The sequence below is a fragment of the Dryas octopetala genome, chromosome 2 (assembly GCF_963921425.1).
Source record: "Dryas octopetala chromosome 2, drDryOcto1.1, whole genome shotgun sequence".
NCBI classification, from domain to species: domain Eukaryota; kingdom Viridiplantae; phylum Streptophyta; class Magnoliopsida; order Rosales; family Rosaceae; genus Dryas; species Dryas octopetala.
The window spans coordinates 12488486-12509400 of NC_141367.1; the positions used below are offsets into that span (position 1 = coordinate 12488486).

Here is a 20915-nt window from a genome sequence, read left to right on the forward strand (position 1 = left end):
ACCATTGTCATTTACTTATAGAACAAGCATCAGCACCACCAACGACACAACTAGCAAATCGTCCTCCATGGCTGCTTCCTTGTTCGTGGTGGCTGTCACCACCATCATTTCCCTCCTTTTGTTGGCAATCTTATGTTACGCGGTTGGCATTGTCATCCAAGCCTACCGCAATTGCCGCTGCTTCTTCAGCAGCATACGACTTGCCACCGCAGCCGAGTTGCCGCCCCAGCCACCTCACCGCGGTGGCGCCATTGCCCGGAACCTCATGCAGGGGCTTGGCTTGCGCTGCATGATTTGTATTCAAAATCTAGAGGATCAGCAGGTAGATGATGACGTCGATGATGATCATGAGATGATGGTGTTGAAGGATTGCGAGCATATGTTTCACAAGCCATGCGGGTGACCGGTGGTTTAGGGCAAGCAGAACGTGCCCCATCTGTCGTAACCCCATGTTGGAAGATCATCAAGTTCTCTTCATCAAGATTACCAGGATATTTCTTGCTCTGCAGTTGGAGTGAGTACTTTTGGAGAAGAGATCGAACGCGCGTGTGGATATATTTTCTGTCATGATCGAGACGATTGGTGAATAATTCTCTTGTTGATATAATTTTATTTTTGTTATTATTATTATTATCTTTTCATTATCTACTCTTAGAAAGGATGATAAATAAGTTGGTTGTCTCAAGGTCAAATTTATTATTTATGGCCAGTCATATTCGTGGTGATCTCAATAAATTATGGACAATTGTGATATTTGATTGATGATTGATCAAGCTGATAGTTTTCAATTTACTTCCTAATAAAATTATATTGTGAAAAATGAAAAAAATAAAAATAAAAATAAAATTATTTAACCATTTGACCAAATTGTGATAATTTTAGTATTTACTGAAAAATTATTTCTGTTTATTTATTTAGTAGATTTGAAAAAATTATTAGGTATAACCGATATATTGCTATGTGTTGTAACCAATCCACGCGTGTAAGGGGCCGGTATGTTGGACGACATATTTAGATTTGTAGGGTATAATATTAATAACATTTATCCATATTATAACACATAGATTAGTTATACCACGAGCGTGGCAGTACGTGTGTCGGTTATATATAATAATTTCTCACATGTTTGGATTGTTTAAAATAATATTTTAAGGCTTTAGCTCTAAATTCTAAAGACTATCCCTATAAACCCAAAACTCTCAAAAGAATTCAAAAATTAATTTAACTAAAACTTGGGTATGCTTAAATATATACCTTACTTGGATATGTTTGAGTTTGAATAGCATTGAGTGTTTCATACTTGATTTTTCTTGAATATATTGTGGCTTAAAAATAAATAGATTAGAATTAAGTTTGAGTTTATGACTAAAAAAAATTATATATTGTGGCTTATTAATAAAAAAAACTCTTTAGAAATAGGCCCATATACCTTTTTTCTATTTAATTTTTTAAGCCAGAATTCTTGTTTAAGTGTTCATAGAGCAGTCAAACGCCTTACTTTTTGTTGCCAATATTTTTTCTCTCTCCATCTCTTTTTAGGGTTTTCAAAATATGTCATTTGATAGCAATATGTCTATTAAATTCAGTGTCTATTGAGCTATAATGCGCTAGAGGTGAGTGATTCTACTGATATATAAACATAAAAGCATTAAACAACCCATTTTGCACCATATAGGGCACATTTTGGAGGATCTTTATTAAAGTGATATGATTCCTAGAGAGTTCCTGCACCAACATACTATTCCATTGTCTGACTGAAATCTACTTTAAATACTATTCTACCGGGAAAAAAAAAATTACATGAGGGGCACATATATATGTTTTATGGTTCTATATATCTCTCATTATGTAACTTTTTTTTTTGGTTGGAATATATCATTAGTGACTTAAAAGAGCAATGAGATTAATTCTCATTCTACCTGACCTTAGAGAATCAATGGACCTGTTGGTTTATTTTTATAAAAAAAAAAAAAAAAAGGTTTGAAGTTATTCAAATTTCAATTCGTTTTCAGTTTTTTTACTTGATATATGTACCATCGAAATTGACGTTATTTTCTTGAAGTGACAACCAATGAGTTCCTAAGAAAAATAAAATCATTCCATTTTTAAAGAGAATAAGACATCACAGATCATATAGATAGAATAATTAAAAAGATAAAATGAGAATGCTCACATACAAACGCGGACAAAGGACACTGAGCGTGGAGCTATTGGGCTCTTCTTCAATATTATAATCAACAAGCTAGCATATATAACTTAATCACTTTTGAAATTACAGGACTCTAGTAGTTGAGAGCATCGATCTACTCTTACAATGATGTAGCCAATATTGGATCCCCACACCTTTTGGCTTTCCTTGTAACAAAAAACTAAAAAATATTGCAGTCATATTTCATCCTGCAGAAAAAAGAACACGTACTGGCTTCAAGTTACAGCACAAACTTTGATCTGCTTAATTAAAACTCACAATTTGCATAGAAACGTGCTGTCTGATAAGGTGATCGATAACATCACATGCATAATATCGAAGAAAGATGGAGAAAAATGAAATTGAAGAATATCAAAGAGGAATTTTCCGCAAGAACATGAAATTACTCTTATCACTCACCAGACATGATAGCTTAGGCTGCATGTTTAGCAACGCAGGTACCCCAAAAGTCCCAAAAAAAAAAAAGAAAGCCAAGAGAGACAAAATATTTCAATGACAACTCAACCGACAGGCCTAAATTAACTCATCTTACTAATTATTAAAAAGCCAAAATTGCTTTTGATCAAACCATACACATGCATATCACCATCACAATCCTCACAACCACCTTCCCATAGAGAACAGAAGCTTTAGTGACAACACCAACCACAGAGCCTGGCTTGACGCCAATATCTTGAGTTTATGACTAAAAAAAATTATATATTGTGGCTTATTAATAAAGAACTTTTAAAAAATAGGCCCGTACCTTTTTTCTATTTATTTTGTAAGCCAGAATTCTTGTTTAAGTGTTCATAGAGCGGTCAAACGCCTTACTTTTTGTTGCCAATATTTTTTCTTGGCTCAATTACAAAATGCACTCACCAACTATAAGAGATATTTCAAATTGGTCCATTAATTATAAAACATTTCAAATACATCCACCAACTATCAAAAACCTACAAATTAGCACTTCTGTTAAAATTTTCATCCAAAAAACTGTTAAGTGCCACATAGACAATGCTGACGTGACATTTGTTGTTGAGATGACGTACTGGTAGAGGTATTTTCAGGTAAAGATGAACATTATTTTATTCAATAAAAAAAAATTAAGGAATGTGGCTATATTGAGTTTCGAACTACTTACCATCAAGTTGAAACTCAAGCACTCCTCTACCTGAACTAACTTCACTTCTTGTTCATTTAGTGATATATAATATATTTATAAGGTTTCACTTACTTTATTCTAACAAATATAAGTAATTAATTTTTTACCTAACTCTTGTCAATTTATAAATGATTGGCCAAATATAAGTATAGATGATTGGCAAAAAAAAAAAAAAAAAGATATACTATAGATGAAACAAAATATAAAAAAAATTAGGATGCAGAAATTGTAAGAGCATTGGGGGAAAGATGGCGACTGGAAAGCGTGAAACTAAAAAGCTAGTGATCAGAGATAGGTACAAAAATACTTATATTTGCTGGATTAAAGTAGGTGAAACCTTATATATAAATATATTATATATCACTAAATGAATAAGAAATAAAGCTAGTTCAGGTGGAGGAGTGCTTGAGTTTCAGCTTGGTGGTCAGAAGTTTGAAACTCAATGTAGCCACATTCTTTAATTTTTTTATTGAATAAGATAATATTCACCTTTACCCAAAAATACCCCTACCAGTATGTTATGTCAACAACAAATGCCACGTCAATATTGTCCATGTGGCACTTAACGTACAGTTTTTTGGATGGAAATTTTAACAGAAGTGCTAATTTGAAAGTTTTTGATAGTTGGTGGATGTATGTGAAATGTTTTATAGTTAATGGACCAATTTGAAATACCCTCTATAGTTGATGGGTGCATTTTGTAATTAAGCCTTTTTTCTTTGTCCATCTCTTTTTAGGGTTTTCAAAATATGTCATTTGATACCAATATGTCTATTAAATTCAGTGTTTATTGAGCTATAATGCGCTAGAGGTAAGTGATTCTACTGATATATAAACATAAAAGCATTAAACAACCCATTCTGCACCATATATATAGGGCACATTTTGGAGGATCTTTATTAAAGCGATATAATTCCTAGAGAGTTCCTGTACCAACATACTATTCCATTTTCTTTGACTGAAATCTACTTCAAATACTATTCTACCGGGAAAAAAATAAAATTACATGAGGGGCACATATGTTTTATGGTTCTATATATCTCTCATTATGTAACTTTTTTTTTTGTCGGAAGATATCATTAATTAGTGACTTGAAAGAGCAATGAGATTAATTTTCTCATTCTACCTGACCTTAAAGAATCAATGGGCCTGTTGGTTTATTTAAAAAAAAAAAAAAAAAGGTTTGAAGTTATTCAAATTTCAATTCGTTTTCAGTTTTTTTACTTAATATAAGTACAATCCAAATTGACCTTATTTTCTTTAAGTGACAACCAATGAGTTCCTAAGAAAAATAAAAGGCTCAATTACAAATATACCCACCAACTATAGAGGGTATTTTAGATTGGTCCATGAACAAAAAAATATTTTAGATTAGTACACTAACTAATAGAAATTTACAAAATCGCATATCCGTTACAAATTTTATTCATAAGGACGTTAAATGTCAGTGTAGACAATGCTAACGTGAATTTTTTGAATGATGTGGACACCAAATTTAAACCACATGGATTAATGATGTCATATTTAATTTTATTTTTAGAGGGTTTAAAAGTTTTGATAGTTTTTTTTTTAATCAATATGACATTATTAATTCATGTGGAGCAAATTTGGTATTCACATCATTAAAAAAATCCACGTCATCGTTAACCAAAGTGGCATTTAACTAATTTTTTTTTTACGGAATTCACAATAAATGTGCTATTTTGTAGCTTTCTATTAGTTAGTGGATCAATCTGAAATATTCTTTTGTTTATGAATCAATCTGAAATACCACCTATAATTGATGGCTTTATTTTGTAATTGAGCCAAAATAAAATCATTCCATTTTTAAAGAGCATAAGACACCACAGATCTTATGAGTAAATAATTAAAAAGAGAAAATGAGAATGCTCACATACAAATGTGGACAAAGGGCACTGAGCGTGGAGCTATTGGGCTCTTCTTCAATATTATAATCAACAAGCTAGCATAACTTAATCACTTTTGAAATTATAGTCACTACAACAATAACAAGCAAAGGCAACCAATTTTTTTTGGTAGGCATAGAGGCAACTGCCACTTTTGTTAATTTGTAATGTCCCTTGCCACACTGCAGTCACCATATATCATGTTGGAGGTTGGTGTTGGGGTGGCAAGGGAGCTAAGGCCACCCACATGTAAGCATGGTGGAAGCTTCTGCCAAAACCTGCAGTGTCAGTCTGACAGGTCCAGTCCTCACCAATGCTGCAGTTAGTGGGTTTCACTTGTTCACCATCTCTATTGGGGTTGCTAAATTGGTGGAGGATTGATATTATTAATTAATGTCATGCCATGGTTTCTTCTACTATCTTGTTAACAGTGGGTATGAATGCTCACTAATAACAACCATTGCTTACTGCACTCCCACCTTATTGGTATTAGTTTCTGATTTGGTTTCAGAAATTAAATATCCTCCACCATGCAAGAACTTTGGTGACTATTTATATGAGATTGAGAATGCATTTTCCCACCAAACAAATTGTTGCAGTGGGATTGAATGTATGAATAGTGTCCAATTAATCTTTCATTTGCATTTTCAATTCCAATGTGCTCTTATAATACTAAGGATGCTTGCAATGGCTGTTACACCATATTGTTCATAAAATGTGGAAAGGCTACCCTGTTATTGGAGTAAGCATGCTTAACTTTCAGTCCAGCAATCTCATTAATAGGAGAGGTATGTAGCTGAACCTCAAAGCCATATCAGAAAAATGAAAAACAAATAATTGACAACTCAAGTTGCACAGCTGAACCCACAATCACTGACTTTCTTCATTGATGCAAATACGACTTGCTATATACATTGAAATTGCATGTTTAATTCAAGTAGCGGTTCAAGTGCATAGTTACAACCACTCTAATATCCTTTCCCCATACTTTTCACAATTTGTAAAACAAAATGAAACTTAGATACCAAAAACAACAAAAGCTTAATCACTAGCTGCAAAACACTTAGTCATATGATCCCAACAGAATATCCACACTTCCAAACTTGGTGATATATATCATAGTCTAAGCCATAATATAACCCACCAAGTTTATAGTTGTATCACAAAAGCTGTTCAAAATACCAGCAGTATATTACTCAAAACAACAAAAAGTATTCTTACTGACAGCCATGATTTCTTTTGATATGTCGATTAGTTGTGTTGTGACCTCCCAACCCCGCTGCTTGAAGCGCCTGCATCTCCCGCACCACCATCCTCTGCTCCCATGTCATTCCTAGCATGCTGTTGCACCAACTGTTGGGGACCAGCCATTCCTGCTGTAGAAAATGGCGTAATCACACCTGGCATCTGTGGAAGGTGGAAGGAATTTGTGCCAGTATGAACTGGGGGCAGTGGAGGTGCCAAGGATGGAGTGTTGCCGGTGCTTGTGCTAATGCTGCCCCTTAAGTAGCTGTCTAAAGCTGTGGTAAGCCTCTCATTCAAGTTGAAATCCATGTGGGACTGATGCCTTTGAATGTTCAATATATCTTGAGTGTTTACCATTGCAATCCTCTCCAATTCAACCCGATACTGCTCCATCACATTGCGGTTGTGCTCCATCTCAAGCTTTTGAAGCTCCACTTGCCTGGTTGCTGCAGCCACCAGCAGTTGATTAGCCAACCTCAGTTGTTGAAGTTCTGCCCCAACCCCACGACGCTGAATCACCAGCCCCGGTATATCTGCAGGGGTTACCCCAGTTCCATAACCTTTTACTCGTCCATTGCTCTCAGGTCCTACTACATCTGAAAATATCTTATTGCAGATAGCATGAGTGATAGGTGGGTTTTCTGGCATCTCCTCATACTCTACCACAAGCCTATCCATCTCATCCTGTCAATCCAACGAAATGTTGTTACAACATGTACATGTTTATGTGAACCAATAAAAAAATCCTACCTGCCTAATACTCTTTTTTTCTCTAATGAAGTAACGTTAATGTGGCTGCATTCTTGGTGAGAGTAGTTAGTGCATCACCAAACTTACCATGATTTCCCGAGAAGCCTCGTCAATAGGGTTGCCATTTGTTCTGCGGTGAGTTAATTTGAATAGCTCAATTCGGTTTGGTTCCTGACCATCGTGATCCTAAGCCTATAAACAAAAACGCACTCTTTAAATAATAGAACCATATGGCTTTAAAAATGCATTGCTTTCTTCAGATAGCATGTAAGGTGACAAAGTATTGGGAGTCTATTTACTTACGTATTCATCCCTCACTTGCGCGTGTGACTTCGTTCCACTAGTGTGTCCCATTAGAAGCTTCCCTCTGTTAACTGTGTTAATTGCACAGCGTTTCTATTCCATACACACCATTAGAAGCTTAATTAATAAAAGCACCTTATCATGGGGGTCTTTCTATGACTATCCATATCCTAAACTCAGATCACTGCCAAATAAGATTTCCTTTATGAAAAAAAGTGATGTAGGACAAGGTCAGGTTTTGAAGATTGGGGAGTTGACCTCACTGCATGGTCCGGTTCTCCTAAACCTCCCCTAGTAAAAATATAGCTCATGTATAATTTTCCCGAATCGAGGTCTGGACTTACAATAAGAGGTCCGGACTTCTCTGCATGAAATCTCCATTTCAAGCTGCGTCGTCTCTGGATATCCGGTTCTCTCAATCTTAGACTGGACCTCCCTGCGAGCAAATTCCATTACACTGCTTCTACCTTCTCTGACGATCCGGTCCTCCAGTGTAGAGTCCGGATCTTCTCCCCTCATAATTTTGGCTTTCTGTTTATTTTCTTTTCCTTTCTTCAGCCAACTATGTCTACCTTGGTGATCTGAAGCTTTTTCTCCTTATATATAAATAGGGATTAATGTCATTTTGCTCCCCAGACTATTACACATGTATCAGTTTGCTCCCCAGACTTCTAATTTGGAAAATTAAGGACCCTGACTTTTTCAATTTTGCCAATTAAGGTTATTCCGTCAATTTATACATTTTTCATCTAAAATGTCGAGATGATCAAGCAAAATTTAGCAAGAAATAAAAGAGGAAAAATGATGCATGAGGAAAAAATGATAAGATCTAATTGGAAGGGACCATTTTGCCCTCAAAGATTTGGATAAAAAATGTGTAAATTGACAAAAGAACCTCAATTGGCAAAATTGAAAAAGTCAGAGTCCTTAATTTTCCAAATTAGAAGTCTGGGGAGCAAACTGATACAAGTGTAATAGTCTGGGGAGCAAAATGGTATTAATCCCTATATAAATATATATATTGCTAAGGGAGATTAATTAAACTTCCTATATCATTGAGTTAAAGCTCTCTAATGTGTTGCTTCGTAATATATTCTAGAGCAAAGACAATTTATTGAAGGCATACAATCAATTAAGCATCAGCACCATAGTGAAATTAATAAACAAAACTCCATTATGAAGGGTAATTTTATATAAGCATTTTTTTCCATACTTTATACCAATGGCAGTGGACTTTACTTCTTAAAAATCCAGTGTTTCTCACCTTTCCCGTGACTGAATCCCAGTGAGCAACAAGCCTCAGCCATTGGTCCGGATTGACTTGGTCATCTCCACACACCAACCTCTGGTTTGTGTTGCTGAAAGGCTTGTACCACTTCTTTTTCAAATCACACTTATGGTGCTTCCATCTCTCATTCATCTTGGCCTCTGCAATCCAACAGATTCTGTCACTCAAAACCCTTGTCCTTTCATCGCTCCAGTCAATGGTTGCCTGCAATACGGGGTTATGTCAAAAATCATGTTCAGTAAACAATTTAACTCTACCATGTGCTAAGGATTTTCGACGACATTAAACATATGCAAATTTAATAGAAGGTACCTCAATCTTCCCCCATGCACGGTCTAGAACACGTCCCCTAAAATGTCTCCAGTCCAACATGTTAATCGGGAAGAGGCCGTGATCAATGGCTTGTTGCCCAAGAAACCTGGCATACCTTGCCACTGTCTTTGAAAGAGCAACAGCCTGACCATGACTATTAAATCTAACCACTTCTGGCCTCTCTATGGCCCATCTCTCTCTGTTGCGCCCTCTGACTGTCCTCACTCTATTTCCAGCTATTATGCCACCCCCATTAACCTCAACCTCATTGACATTTGTTGCTACCACTTCAGCTGGCATGACAACATCCACCTGCTGCTCAGCACCCTCCTCTGGCATGTTAGGGGTCTCCTGAACCACGTCAACATCCACTAAGGGTTGAGATATTCCTTCTGATTGGGAGTTAGCCATTGAGGTGGACTCACACTAAGCAAAACAAATCCAAACATGGTTAGCTGTATTTGGCACATGATATAATGAAACCAACAGGATTCCTTCTATGGCTGCTTTGATATAACAATAAATATTTCACAAGATCCACCTCACAGCCAATATAACTAACATTCATAAGGGTTTCAAAAGATTTCAATGTGAACTAAAATAGAATAATCATATAAATCCACTACTCCATTTAATACTTCAGATTATTAGATTATTTGTTAAGCGAATGCTCATATATTGTTCTGCCACATGCCATTTGTTTTTAACAAATTATCACTGAACAAATTTTGTAAAGTTTTTCCCTTTCACACTTGCATAATAAACGCTTATTAAAATTTTACATCTCCCAATAGCCTCAAATAAGAACACACAGAGCCATTCACACTTTTTGTTAGTTTTATTTGGTCAATTTCTAAGGCATATCATCTGGGTCAACCTCCATGTGTATCCTAACAGCACCAACTGTGATAATGTATGGTGGAACATGTAAAAGTTTTTTCACTAACTCTCTGAACCGAATACTTCCAGTAGTGATGCTCTGGAAAAAAGTATGTCTTTAACTATATAAATAACGGCATATCCTAAGTTCCATTACCATTCAACAGTCTTAGGTCAAACTCTGTTCATTAAGGTTGAAAGGTACAACACAAATAACCTCCAGTAAGGTCTAGACAGTTTGATATTTATTGCAAATGACAAAAACTGAGGTTTGTGTTACACCTATATGCATGACTGTGGGTGTGTGTTCAACTGAAAAGATCGCAACAAGGGTTAACTATGGAAAGCCGAAAGTCAAGATTGCCATAAGTGCAGGGAATATGTCATACCTTACAGTGTAAAGCTTGAGAATCTTCGGTAGAGCAGTAGATGCAGATGATATTCCCTCTGCAAAGTCTCCTCAGTGTAGCAGTAGGTCTACCTGCTTCATTGCAGCCTTGTAAATGCTCTTGAAAATATCTTAAACACTTTATGGAGGATCTCTTTACTGTATATAGTATCCCTTGAAGCCTGTCAGCAGCCACAAGTAGTTGACACATAATCAAGTCAGTCATGGGTAACTGTGATCCAACCTACATGGCGCCATTAGAACGAGGGAAAAATATTGAGCATGGGCGGGAGATGGGTTTTTAAGTTTGTCTCACTGACTGGACTTGCTTTATTGCAAGCTTTAAAGACCCCATAGTTGGATTTCGATTGTATGTTAATAAATGGAAAAACTGGATACTGTTTTGTACAATTTGGGTTGGCTTTCAGTTACAACCCCAAGTACATAGTTGGAAAAAGTTGAAAATTATTAGGTATTATATATTGCCCCACCTTTTTAAGGGGAATAAGAAATTGGTCAGGTTGCTACTGTACCTGATTTGTAATAGGGGTTTCCCACTTTTCAGCATATATAATTTAATTACCTTTATTGCTAACTTTTATATGTTTATATGTGGTTAACATAATTTGGCCAAAGAATGTTATACCATGTTAATATCTCTTTGGTGTGTAGCGTTATATTAATTATAAGGGTGTTTGACTGTTTATCTTAGATAATTAGCCAAATCAAACACTTGTTTTACAGACCATTAGCGAGGTTCACATATCTACCTCAAATTTGTAGTTTCCTGAATGTTGGATTTAATTGAGTTGGACTTCATGAAATTAGATGGTGGGTGAAGTTAAACAAAAAATCAGGAGAAAGCTTTCAAGTACACTTAAACATTTAGTCTAATGGGAACTATTGGACCTGGCCCCTTGCACTGTGAAATGACTTAATATTCAATGCTTTCAATATGAATGCATGTCAGATTGATATCATATCCAACTTTGCTGCCCCCCTCAATTATCAATATTGTTTGCAAGTTTACTGTCCCAATACATTCATAATGATCCATAGTGTTTCCAAAATTCACCACTATAAGCCGATAGATCCTTCACACCTCAACAATTTACACTTTATTCATGGTTATGAGTTACAGACATAACCATTGTGGCAGTGCTAAACCTCACACGACATATATAAAAATTCCTTTGCGAGCATCTCCAATAAGCAAAATTAAACTGCAAAAAGTCTGCATACTTGCATATGACTTCTAACATAACTGCTGGTGTATTGATCTGCCTTGCATTCCCAATTTGCATTGATCCCCTGTATGCTAGTGTAATCCAATGTAATTCACATTGAAAATTGACATACACTTGAACATGTATTCAAATGCTTTTCGTACTTATACATGTATTTAACAAAAACTTGGCCTGGGGGGGCATACTATTTGAGATACTTTCTGGAATACGTAGTATATGTCGCACTCCTCAGTTTGAATTTAATGTGCAATCTTATGTAGGAAAATCCCACAGCGATGAGAACATATACAAAAACCTGGATCATGACTTGATAATATACTGCCATATAAATTTCAGCATCAGAAGCATGAGTTTAATCAGTGCTGTTCATTACAAATATTGAAATTGATTCGACCAAATCATCCACTACTGCACAGAGAACCAATTAAAATACTTTCATACATGAGGGTTCCTGGTCATTATACTACCAACATTTGAACATGAATGCATTACAAATGTTTTTTTTTGGTCCTCAACAAAAGGATTCCATTCAAAAAAGCCACAAAGGCAGCAACAAAACAAGGGAAGCAAACATGTAGAAAATTCAAATATAACCAAAAAAGAAAGCTACAGCAGATGGAAGAAAAAAACTTTAAAAAAAAAATCAATGCAGTGGGAGTCCATCAGCCACCAAAACTCCAAACACATTTAAACATACTGCAACCACATAAGTTTCACCTTGGGGACACCCTACAGAAAGCAGGTACATATCTTGCTTAAAACTAAGTCCTACACATGATGTCTAATAACCCTTACTGAAAGAGGAAATAACTACATTTTGTGCAACATCTTGGTACACTAATTCAGTAAAACTTACATTCATGGTTGCTGTCCTTGGAAAATGCTCGGAGTTACCCATGATTCATCAAACGTGTCTGGCACATACATGTTCTCATAGCTGCGCTGCCCATCATTCTGTTTGGAATTACTGGAAGTGTTCAAATTGGTGGCCCTAACATCTTCATGATTCTCATGCATCCCCCCAATTACTTTATTATCTGGGGTAAATAGCATCGGAATCATGGGGGAGCAATGACCAGTGCTAATGAGATCCTTCTCATTACTTGGGAAGTATTTGTTGATGATACGTTTGGTCTCTCCATCTTCAATGTCTGAGGGGATCATGACAGTTTCAGTTGCTGGTGCACGCATGTGAACTTGGGGTGCCCACTCCATATCATTGGGTTGGCCTTCAGTTACAAGTGCTGGTAGGTTATAAATTAACTCACCTTTAGAGTTTCAAGGGACTCGTGGCACATATTGGTTCATTGGCACCCAAGTGTTCACTATGGTGTTGACAAAATCTGGATCAAGTTCATTTGTGGGTGATGAGTCAGTTTGAGAGCAAGCATCGTCTGCAGGGACATCCCATTGTGGAGGCTCCTCACAGAACAATTTCCTATAAGCCTTAAGGTTGACAGGTTTCCTAATTCTCCTGGGCATAGTGGGTATGGTGGAGCAATCTAATTAAGTAGGGTGGGCTAAGTGGCAGTTCATATAGAGCATTACAGCACTGGAGGACCAAGTAAACTGATTGCTTTACATTTTATACTGGAGTGGATCTCAAATAATGGCGTGGTCTTGGGATAAGATTCTGTTTGATTGTTGAAAATCTTTTTATTTAAAAAATTTCCAACACCGAAGACTGGTTCCCCATTTTTAGGACCAGATCTCCAGGGGCGATCCAAATTCCTCCTGTGTTGATATTTCGTCTGAGAACCGGACCTCGTTATTTAGGCCCAGACCCCAGGCTACCTCTGCCTTCTCGGGTCTCGACTGCGAACCGGACACCTATTGAGAGAACCGGTCCTTCAATTAATTAAACCTCATTTGTAAAAATTCCCCCCAGTTTTTTAAATGTTTTTTTTCCCCGGTACCGTGCCTCTCCTTTATTCTTCCTGATATCTTTTTTTTCTCATTCTTCCCCTTCCCCTGCGCACATGAGGTCCTTCTGCCTCTTCTCATCTTCTCTCTTCCTCTTCCAAATCCCTTCTATAAATCTCTTTTCAACTCCGAAAATCTTCATAAATTCTTCCTGATTTACCATTTTCGGAAGCCTACGAAGATTACCCATTGCTGTTTGAGCGTTCAAATTGGTGTTCTTCACTGATTTTCCAAGTTAGGGCTTGAAAAGGTATTTTCTTTAAATTTTCGGCTATTCCAACACATTTCCTTCAATTTCTGTTATCATTACTAACTTGGTTTATCCTCTTTGTTGTTGTTTCTTCATGCTTAATCTTGGTTGTTCATCATTTTCGAAATGGGTGATGCTCTTGCTCGGGTATGTGTCCTTACCTTCTCCAAAATTCAATTTTTTGTATCTTTGGCTTATATGTTTGTTCTCTTGTTTGGGGTTGTGGATAATTTCAATGTGACTGTGTTGGGTTTGGTCTGTGCTGTTATTGTGGTTCCGGTCCTTGTGGTTTGCATGTTGTTATGGTTTATTGTTATTAATTGTTGATGTCTAGAGTCATGACCCCTAAGAAAGCATTCTCTGTGCAACCCACCCCTAAGAAACGGAAAACTCCGGCAAGTTCTTCCGAACCCCGGGAGGAGCCTACTCCTCCTACGGATTCCGTTCCTAGTTGAAACGATTTCGGAATCCGGATTGTGAAGCACGTTGGGACGTGATAGAAAATAGAGGATTTATCTCTGAGCGTGCCTTTGTTATTCGTGACATGGATAGTGATTTTGTGAATATACTGTCCGCACGTGGTCTGCTATCCTTTGTCCAGGCATTCCCTCAATTCAATACCAATATTGTTGGTGAATTTTATGCCAATTTCCCTGAGGATTTCAAACCATCTACAGATTCCCATGTGTTTCTTCGAGAGCACAATTGCAAGATCACTCGTGATGATATTCGCCATGTCTGTAAGCTGCCCATACCTGGAAAATCTTATTACAAAAAATATCTCAAGTTCACTTCCTCCTTGTCACGGAAACAAATTATCACCACTCTTTATAATGCACCTTTGTTTGTTTCCCCTGCATCTCACCGCGTCATCTCTGGTTCATGCACAAAACTATTTCGCACGCTGTTTATGTTTGTTCGATACAATGTTTTTCCCACGAGTCAAAAATCCCGCATCTCTGATGAAGCATGTAGGTTGATGATTGCCTTGAGTTCCCCTGATGTTCTAGTTCCTTTGGAGCACATCATTTACACTCATCTTGTGGAATGTGGACGCACGGTAAAAAATGTGCATGCTCAACTTTCGTTTCCATGTCTCATCACTCGTCTTGCTGAACGTTCGAAGATTCCTGTGCTGGATGGTAATCCCCTATGGGACCCGGATAGTCCGATTGACAAGAGGGTTCTGCGCATAAGTGATGCTAGCTCCCGGTCTGTTGTGCCTCAAGTTCCTCCTGAGATTCCTTCTGGTCCTACTGCTCCATCCGATCCGTCTTCTTCTGGAGTTCCTGCTGCACCTGACTTGGTCTCCATCATGGAGCGTCTTGACCTTGGTTTCTCTTCAGTTGACTATCGCCTGGATTCGTTGTCGGTGAGTCTTGCTGCTTATGATAACCGCATGGATGCATTTGAGCAGCGGTATACCGGGGATTTGCACGCCATCCACGCGACTCTAAGCGAACTAAAAGATCGCTTACCTGATAGTTCTGCTTAGTGCCTCTTGTATTAGGCCTTTTGGCATTTCCTAGCCAACATGGGGGAGCTGAAGTTTTTGCAGTTATAGGCTAGGACCTTTTTGTAGTAATTCAATGGTTGTCATACCTTGATGTAATTAAGTTCTGAATTCAAACTGAATCTTTTCTATCTTGCTTTCCATATATTTATTAAAACTTGATAAGATTATGGTTGTGTTTGGTTGTGATATCTATTGTTTGCAGGTACAAGACTTATTACAGGTTTATGTCCTTTGTTGTGACTTTTATCGTGTATCTTCATCTATAGAGGTTTTGTCTAGGACATGCCAAAGGGGGAGATTGTGAGTGCAACTTCGTAATTGGCGAATTCCCTAGACAAAACGCTCATGTGATTGTAACTAGTTAGGATGTTTGCAAATCAATCCTAGTAGTTTGTGACACAACTAAAGCGATTGAAGCTCGAATCAAAATGCACGCAACATCTGAAGTTATATCGCAATGCATTGAGCATGTATTTTAAGGTAAATTAACCCACAATACCTTATGCATTCTAGGAGGTTATAGTGAATTGCATATTTTGTAAAATTTTGGTGTGCGTTAAAACTGTGCATAGAGGTCCGGACCTCAATTTGAGGACCAGATCAACAGTGAGGTTGTTGTTATGAATCAAGGCTTGAGGTCCGGACGTAAAAAATTCGGACCGGATACACAGTAAGCTGGTATAGGATGTTTAATGACTGTGGTCCGGATCTCTAAAGTGAGAACCGGACTTCCAGTAAATTGGCGTTTAAACCGGACTTCCGAAACTTTTTCTTCAGTACCAAACCTCTAGTAAGGTTCCTAAAAAAATTTCGGGCATCAGTTCCGGAACTCAATGTGAGGACCGGACTTTCAGTAAGGTAATTTCGAAATTTTGGCTTCAGGTGCGGATCCTACTCTCAAGGACCGGACCATGTGTAACGATTCCACTTTTTGACACATTTTTAATATGACTTAAAAAGTGATCTGACTGGTCCAAGAGTTGTTTAAATGATTTAAGTTATCACCTTCGGTTCATACATTAATAACTCAGATTGGATGAAAGCTTGAAGGTTGGAGATGAATTGGGAACCTTATGTACGTGCATAAGGTTGGCAATAATATCTTTGCGCTATCCACGTGATTGAAGAAGTACAAGTGGTGTGAGGTCAGTTGCTTCGTTCAAGGCAAGAGTCTAGAGAGGAATTGGATCGCGCTATTGGTTGTATGTTTTTCAGATAATCATAGTGGATTCACTACTCGAATATGGTCCCGCTGTTTTTACCCAGTGGAAGGATTGTTTGTGTCAACAATTTTAGTGTTATTTATGTGATTGATTGTTTGATTTATTTACTTTAGTTGATTCAATTGTGTTAATGTTTCCGCTGTTTACTCAATTATCTTGGCAAAATTAAAATTGGTATATTTTTTTGTCAAAGCCTATTCACTCCACCCCACGCTTGTTTAGTGATCTAATAGGGAATTACACATGCTTATATCACAAAGTTGATCACTGCAAAATGCATGAGTACATGCCCCAACATATTCACATAATAATGCATATATACAAGGAAGTTTTCAAAGTCAAAAGAAGCCAAAGTTTTCAGGGACCTGGCAAAATCTAACCTTATTCAATGGTGGGGTGGGGTGAAGGGACAATCTATTGTCGTTCCATCAATATCACATCCACGGTCCAATAGGTTTTCGTCTGGCCCAAGTCTATCTAACACTTGTGCACCACAAACATCCCCTGTACTCACTGTTGACATGTCGTATAGATCGCGAGACTGTGTATTAACTGCAACTTTCCACCCAATCTCTAAAGGGTCGTCAACGTAAAAAACTTGCATAGCATGTGATGAGATGACTAAAGTGTAATCAGACCGGAGCAATCTTTCAAAAGAAACCATATTAAATCCGAACTCATCCTTTTTTACACCACTTGCCGTGTCAGCCCACTCACAGTCGAATAGCACAACAGTTCTTCGGTCCTCATATTGTAACTCTATAATATCTGTTAACACACCGTAGTATCCAACGGGACCGATCCGGGGGTTCCGGTCCCGTCTACTGGCATAACTATTAGTGTCAGCTACAACAAAAACCCCACTGTTTTGGTTTTTCTTCTTAATGTCGATTTCTTTGATCCTGAAACGGAATCCGTTTGTGACGAAACTGTTGAACCGGGTGGCCCAATTACTTGGACCATATGACAACGCTAATAAGTCAGGGTCCAATTGAACTTCTAACTGGACTTGCTGCTCCACCTATATGAAATAACGGTGAAACTAAGCGATGTACTAGTTACAACACACTTGTGGAAAATGGCAGAACACCAAATAAGAATAGAGTATTGGACCTATAACCATCATTAAGAATAAAAATTAAAACAGAAATCCAAAGACCATACATGATTAGCCATACTTACATGGTCCTTAAAAGCCCTGGTTAGTGTATTATCTGCTAGGGTGTCGGCTTCCAAAAGAGTTGTTTGCCTATTCCGGGCAGCACGCACTGCCTCCCGATGTTGACTGCGCATAACATTGACAAATAAGATAAGATGTAGGGGCGCTTGATCAAGTAAAAGTGGTTTTATGTATGAAAACCCTTTACAAAGGTACCTGATAAATTCTTGAGCTTCTAGGCAATTGAAAAGAACCAAGCGATGCCCATGTTCCCTCAAGGCACTATCTAAATAAAATTGTGTTCCAGCACCTTTCGCATTGCCTTGCCTTTGGAAAATGGCATAACCTGGCCAAGGTACATTCTCACCGTCGTAGCTATTTCGGCCCAAAACGGTTGCGACGGGTGTCAACTCCTTGCAAATACATTGAGCAGAAGGAAAGACACTCCTCCGCAAGGTATCCCTCTGCTATGCTACCTTTTGGCCGACTCTTATTTCTCACATAAGACTTGAGTGTATGTAGGTACCTAATGATAAACAAGAACATCATTTATTCACTCTGAAACCAAATCAATCAAATGAAATATAAAACGAATATCTAACACTCAAAATGATTTAATCACTTTGAACATCGTAAAATTAAAGTTTGGAACAAACCTCTCAATTGGATACATCCATCTATATTGTACAGGGCCCCCAATGGACGCTTCGGTGGCAAGATGTACTGTCAGGTGGACCATAACATCGAAAAATGCCGGAGGAAAGATACGCTCCATTTGGCACAGAGTTAAAGCAATACGTGGGTTCAAGTTGAGGAATGCTTGCGAGGTGGACGTTTTGTTGCAAATATTCTTGAAAAAGTTGCATAGCTCAAGGAAAATGGAAGTGATTAGGAAGAACCCTGTGTATAGCTAACGGAAATAAATGTTGTAGAAGCACGTGACAATCGTGACTCTTCAAACCATGGATTTTTTTCTCCTGTACATTGATACACCTCGAAAGGTTTGATGAATAGCCATCAGGAATTTTCAAGCTTTTTAACACCTGCATATCATGACCTTCTCTATGTTGCTAAGGGTGAAAGCCGCAGGAGGTAAGTATGTTTTACTCCCACGTCTTATGGGGTGAAGGGTAGGTTTTCAATTTAGCAATTCCAAATCAGCCCTTGCATTCATGCCATCTTTGTTTTTACCTTCGAGTCCTAGAAGCGTACCAACCAGATTGTCGCACACATTCTTCTCGATATGCATGACGTCCAAGTTATGACGAAGAAGATTGAACTCCCAGTACGGTAAAGAGAAGAAAACAGATTGTTTCTTCCACGGACCAGTGTACTCTATCAAGTCACCTGTACTGGTGCGCACCCTCACAAGTGGCTTGGACCGACGTTTGCCAAATTTGAATCTTAGGGTGCTCAGCTGTTGCAAACAGGCAGACCCACTTAAGGGCATAGGGACTGTCTGTCTCTCAACATAACCATTGAAAGCACTCTTCTCCCTCCGGAACCGGTGGTTAATTGGAAGAAATCTCCGGTGACCTAAATAGCAATGCTTGTGACCCCGACGCAAGTATTGGGATTCTGTATCATGGGTGCATTGTGGACAAGCAAATTTTCCTTTCGTGCTCCATCCGGACAAATTAGCATATGCTGGAAAGTCATTGATTGTCCATAGCAAAGCTACCCACATGGTGAATGATTGGTCACTTGCAATATCATAAGTACGTACACCCTCGGACCACAAGAGGCGTAACTCATCAACTAGGGGTTCCAAGTAAATGTCTATGTCATTTCCTGGTGCCTTAGGACCAGGAATAAGCAGAGATAGGAACAAATATGGCTGCTTCATGCACATCCAGGGGGGCAAATTGTAGACTGTAATAACCACAGGCCACGTGCTGTGTTGGCTGCTCATGTGTCCAAAGGGATTAAAACCATCGCTTGCTAGACCGATTCTGACATTTCTTGGTTCCATGGCAAAGTGGGGGTTTCGATTGTCCAACTCAGTCCAAGCTGGAGAGTCAGCCAGATGCCTCATGACACCATCTTTCACACGCTTAGAAGCATGCCAAGTCATATGCTCAGCAGTGTGCCTAGACATATACAACCGTTGAAGTCGAGGAGCAAGTGGAAAGTACCTCAAAACCTTAGCAGCAACATTATGACCACTTCCACTACCCTAACTGGTGTACCGGTCTGCCCCACATACACTGCATGCGACATCATTACTATGATCCTTCTAAAAAAGCATACAATCATGTCGACATGCATCAATCTTTTCATAAGTCAATCCAAGCTTACCGATCAATTTTCGGGTATGATAAAATGAGGGAGGGAGCGTTTCTCCTATTGGGAAGGATCTCTTGAGCAAAGTAAGAAGGTCGGAAACAGACTTGTCGGTCCAACCGTGCAAACATTTGATATGATAAAGAGCAACGATGAACTCTAGCTTTTTAATGCGATCACAACCTGGATATAAAGGGGCATCAGCATCCTCCACAAACTTATAGAACTGTTCGGCTTGAGGAGTGCAACCAGCGGGATTTAGAGGTGTTGTTCCACTGTCTTCTCCCGCTTCGTGGGGGATTGTTGAAGGAAACAGATCACCAAGCAGACAGTGCATGTCAGATGCATTTGTGTCATGGTCCATCACACCAATGTCATTGGGGAGTTCTGCCAAAGTTGGGTTCGAGATCGCCTCGCCATGATTGATCCATGGCAAATCCATGTACCGGGGATCCATCCCTTTAATTGTAAGATGTTCCTGAATTTCAGCTCTGGATCTCCAATATTGATTGTAGCATAATCGACAAGGACATTTAACTTTGTTGTCAACTGAATGGTTTAGGAAACAAGTATCTAGGAAATCCGTGAGGTGAGTCTGATAATCATTGCTCAAGCGGTGAAGCTTGACCCAACCCTTATTAATCATTGATAAACCTGAATGAAGAACTCGATGAGTTATGAAGCACGTACAATCCCTGGTTGATACACTCTAGCACGCCTGGAGTATAAAATCAGTCTATCCACCTCTAATCTGCCCCATTATGAGTTAGATCATTGTACACCAAATCACCACTTGGCCTGTAGCGTTCCTGAAAATGAAGTGCAAATATATTGTTGTCAGTTGGAATAAATTAGGAGTAATGGTAAAATTGACAGGGTGTACATTATA

General features: G+C 38.2%; 1 protein-coding gene across 1 annotated transcript; it reads right to left on the minus strand.

The window, feature by feature from the left end:
- Positions 1–18881: 18881 nt before the first annotated feature.
- Positions 18882–20672, minus strand: LOC147293168 (uncharacterized). Its single transcript, XM_086231020.1, has 3 exons — positions 20042–20672; positions 19887–19950; positions 18882–19833 (listed from the first exon to the last, which is right to left on the minus strand). Exons 1-3 carry the CDS (start codon positions 20670–20672, stop codon positions 18882–18884), a joined length of 1647 nt encoding a protein of 548 aa, XP_086087146.1.
- Positions 20673–20915: the final 243 nt, after the last annotated feature.

Bases quoted from the DNA above. Each gene is read 5' to 3' on its own strand.
- LOC147293168 (XM_086231020.1), bottom strand. From the start codon at position 20,672: ATGATTAATAAGGGTTGGGTCAAGCTTCACCGCTTGAGCAATGATTAT. The intron at 19,951-20,041 runs GTAAGCTTGGAT...TGTCGCATGCAG, and splicing joins TCATACCCGAAAATTGATCG to TGTATGTGGGGCAGACCGGT. The intron at 19,834-19,886 runs GTTTTGAGGTAC...GTATATGTCTAG, and splicing joins GTCATAATGTTGCTGCTAAG to GCACACTGCTGAGCATATGA.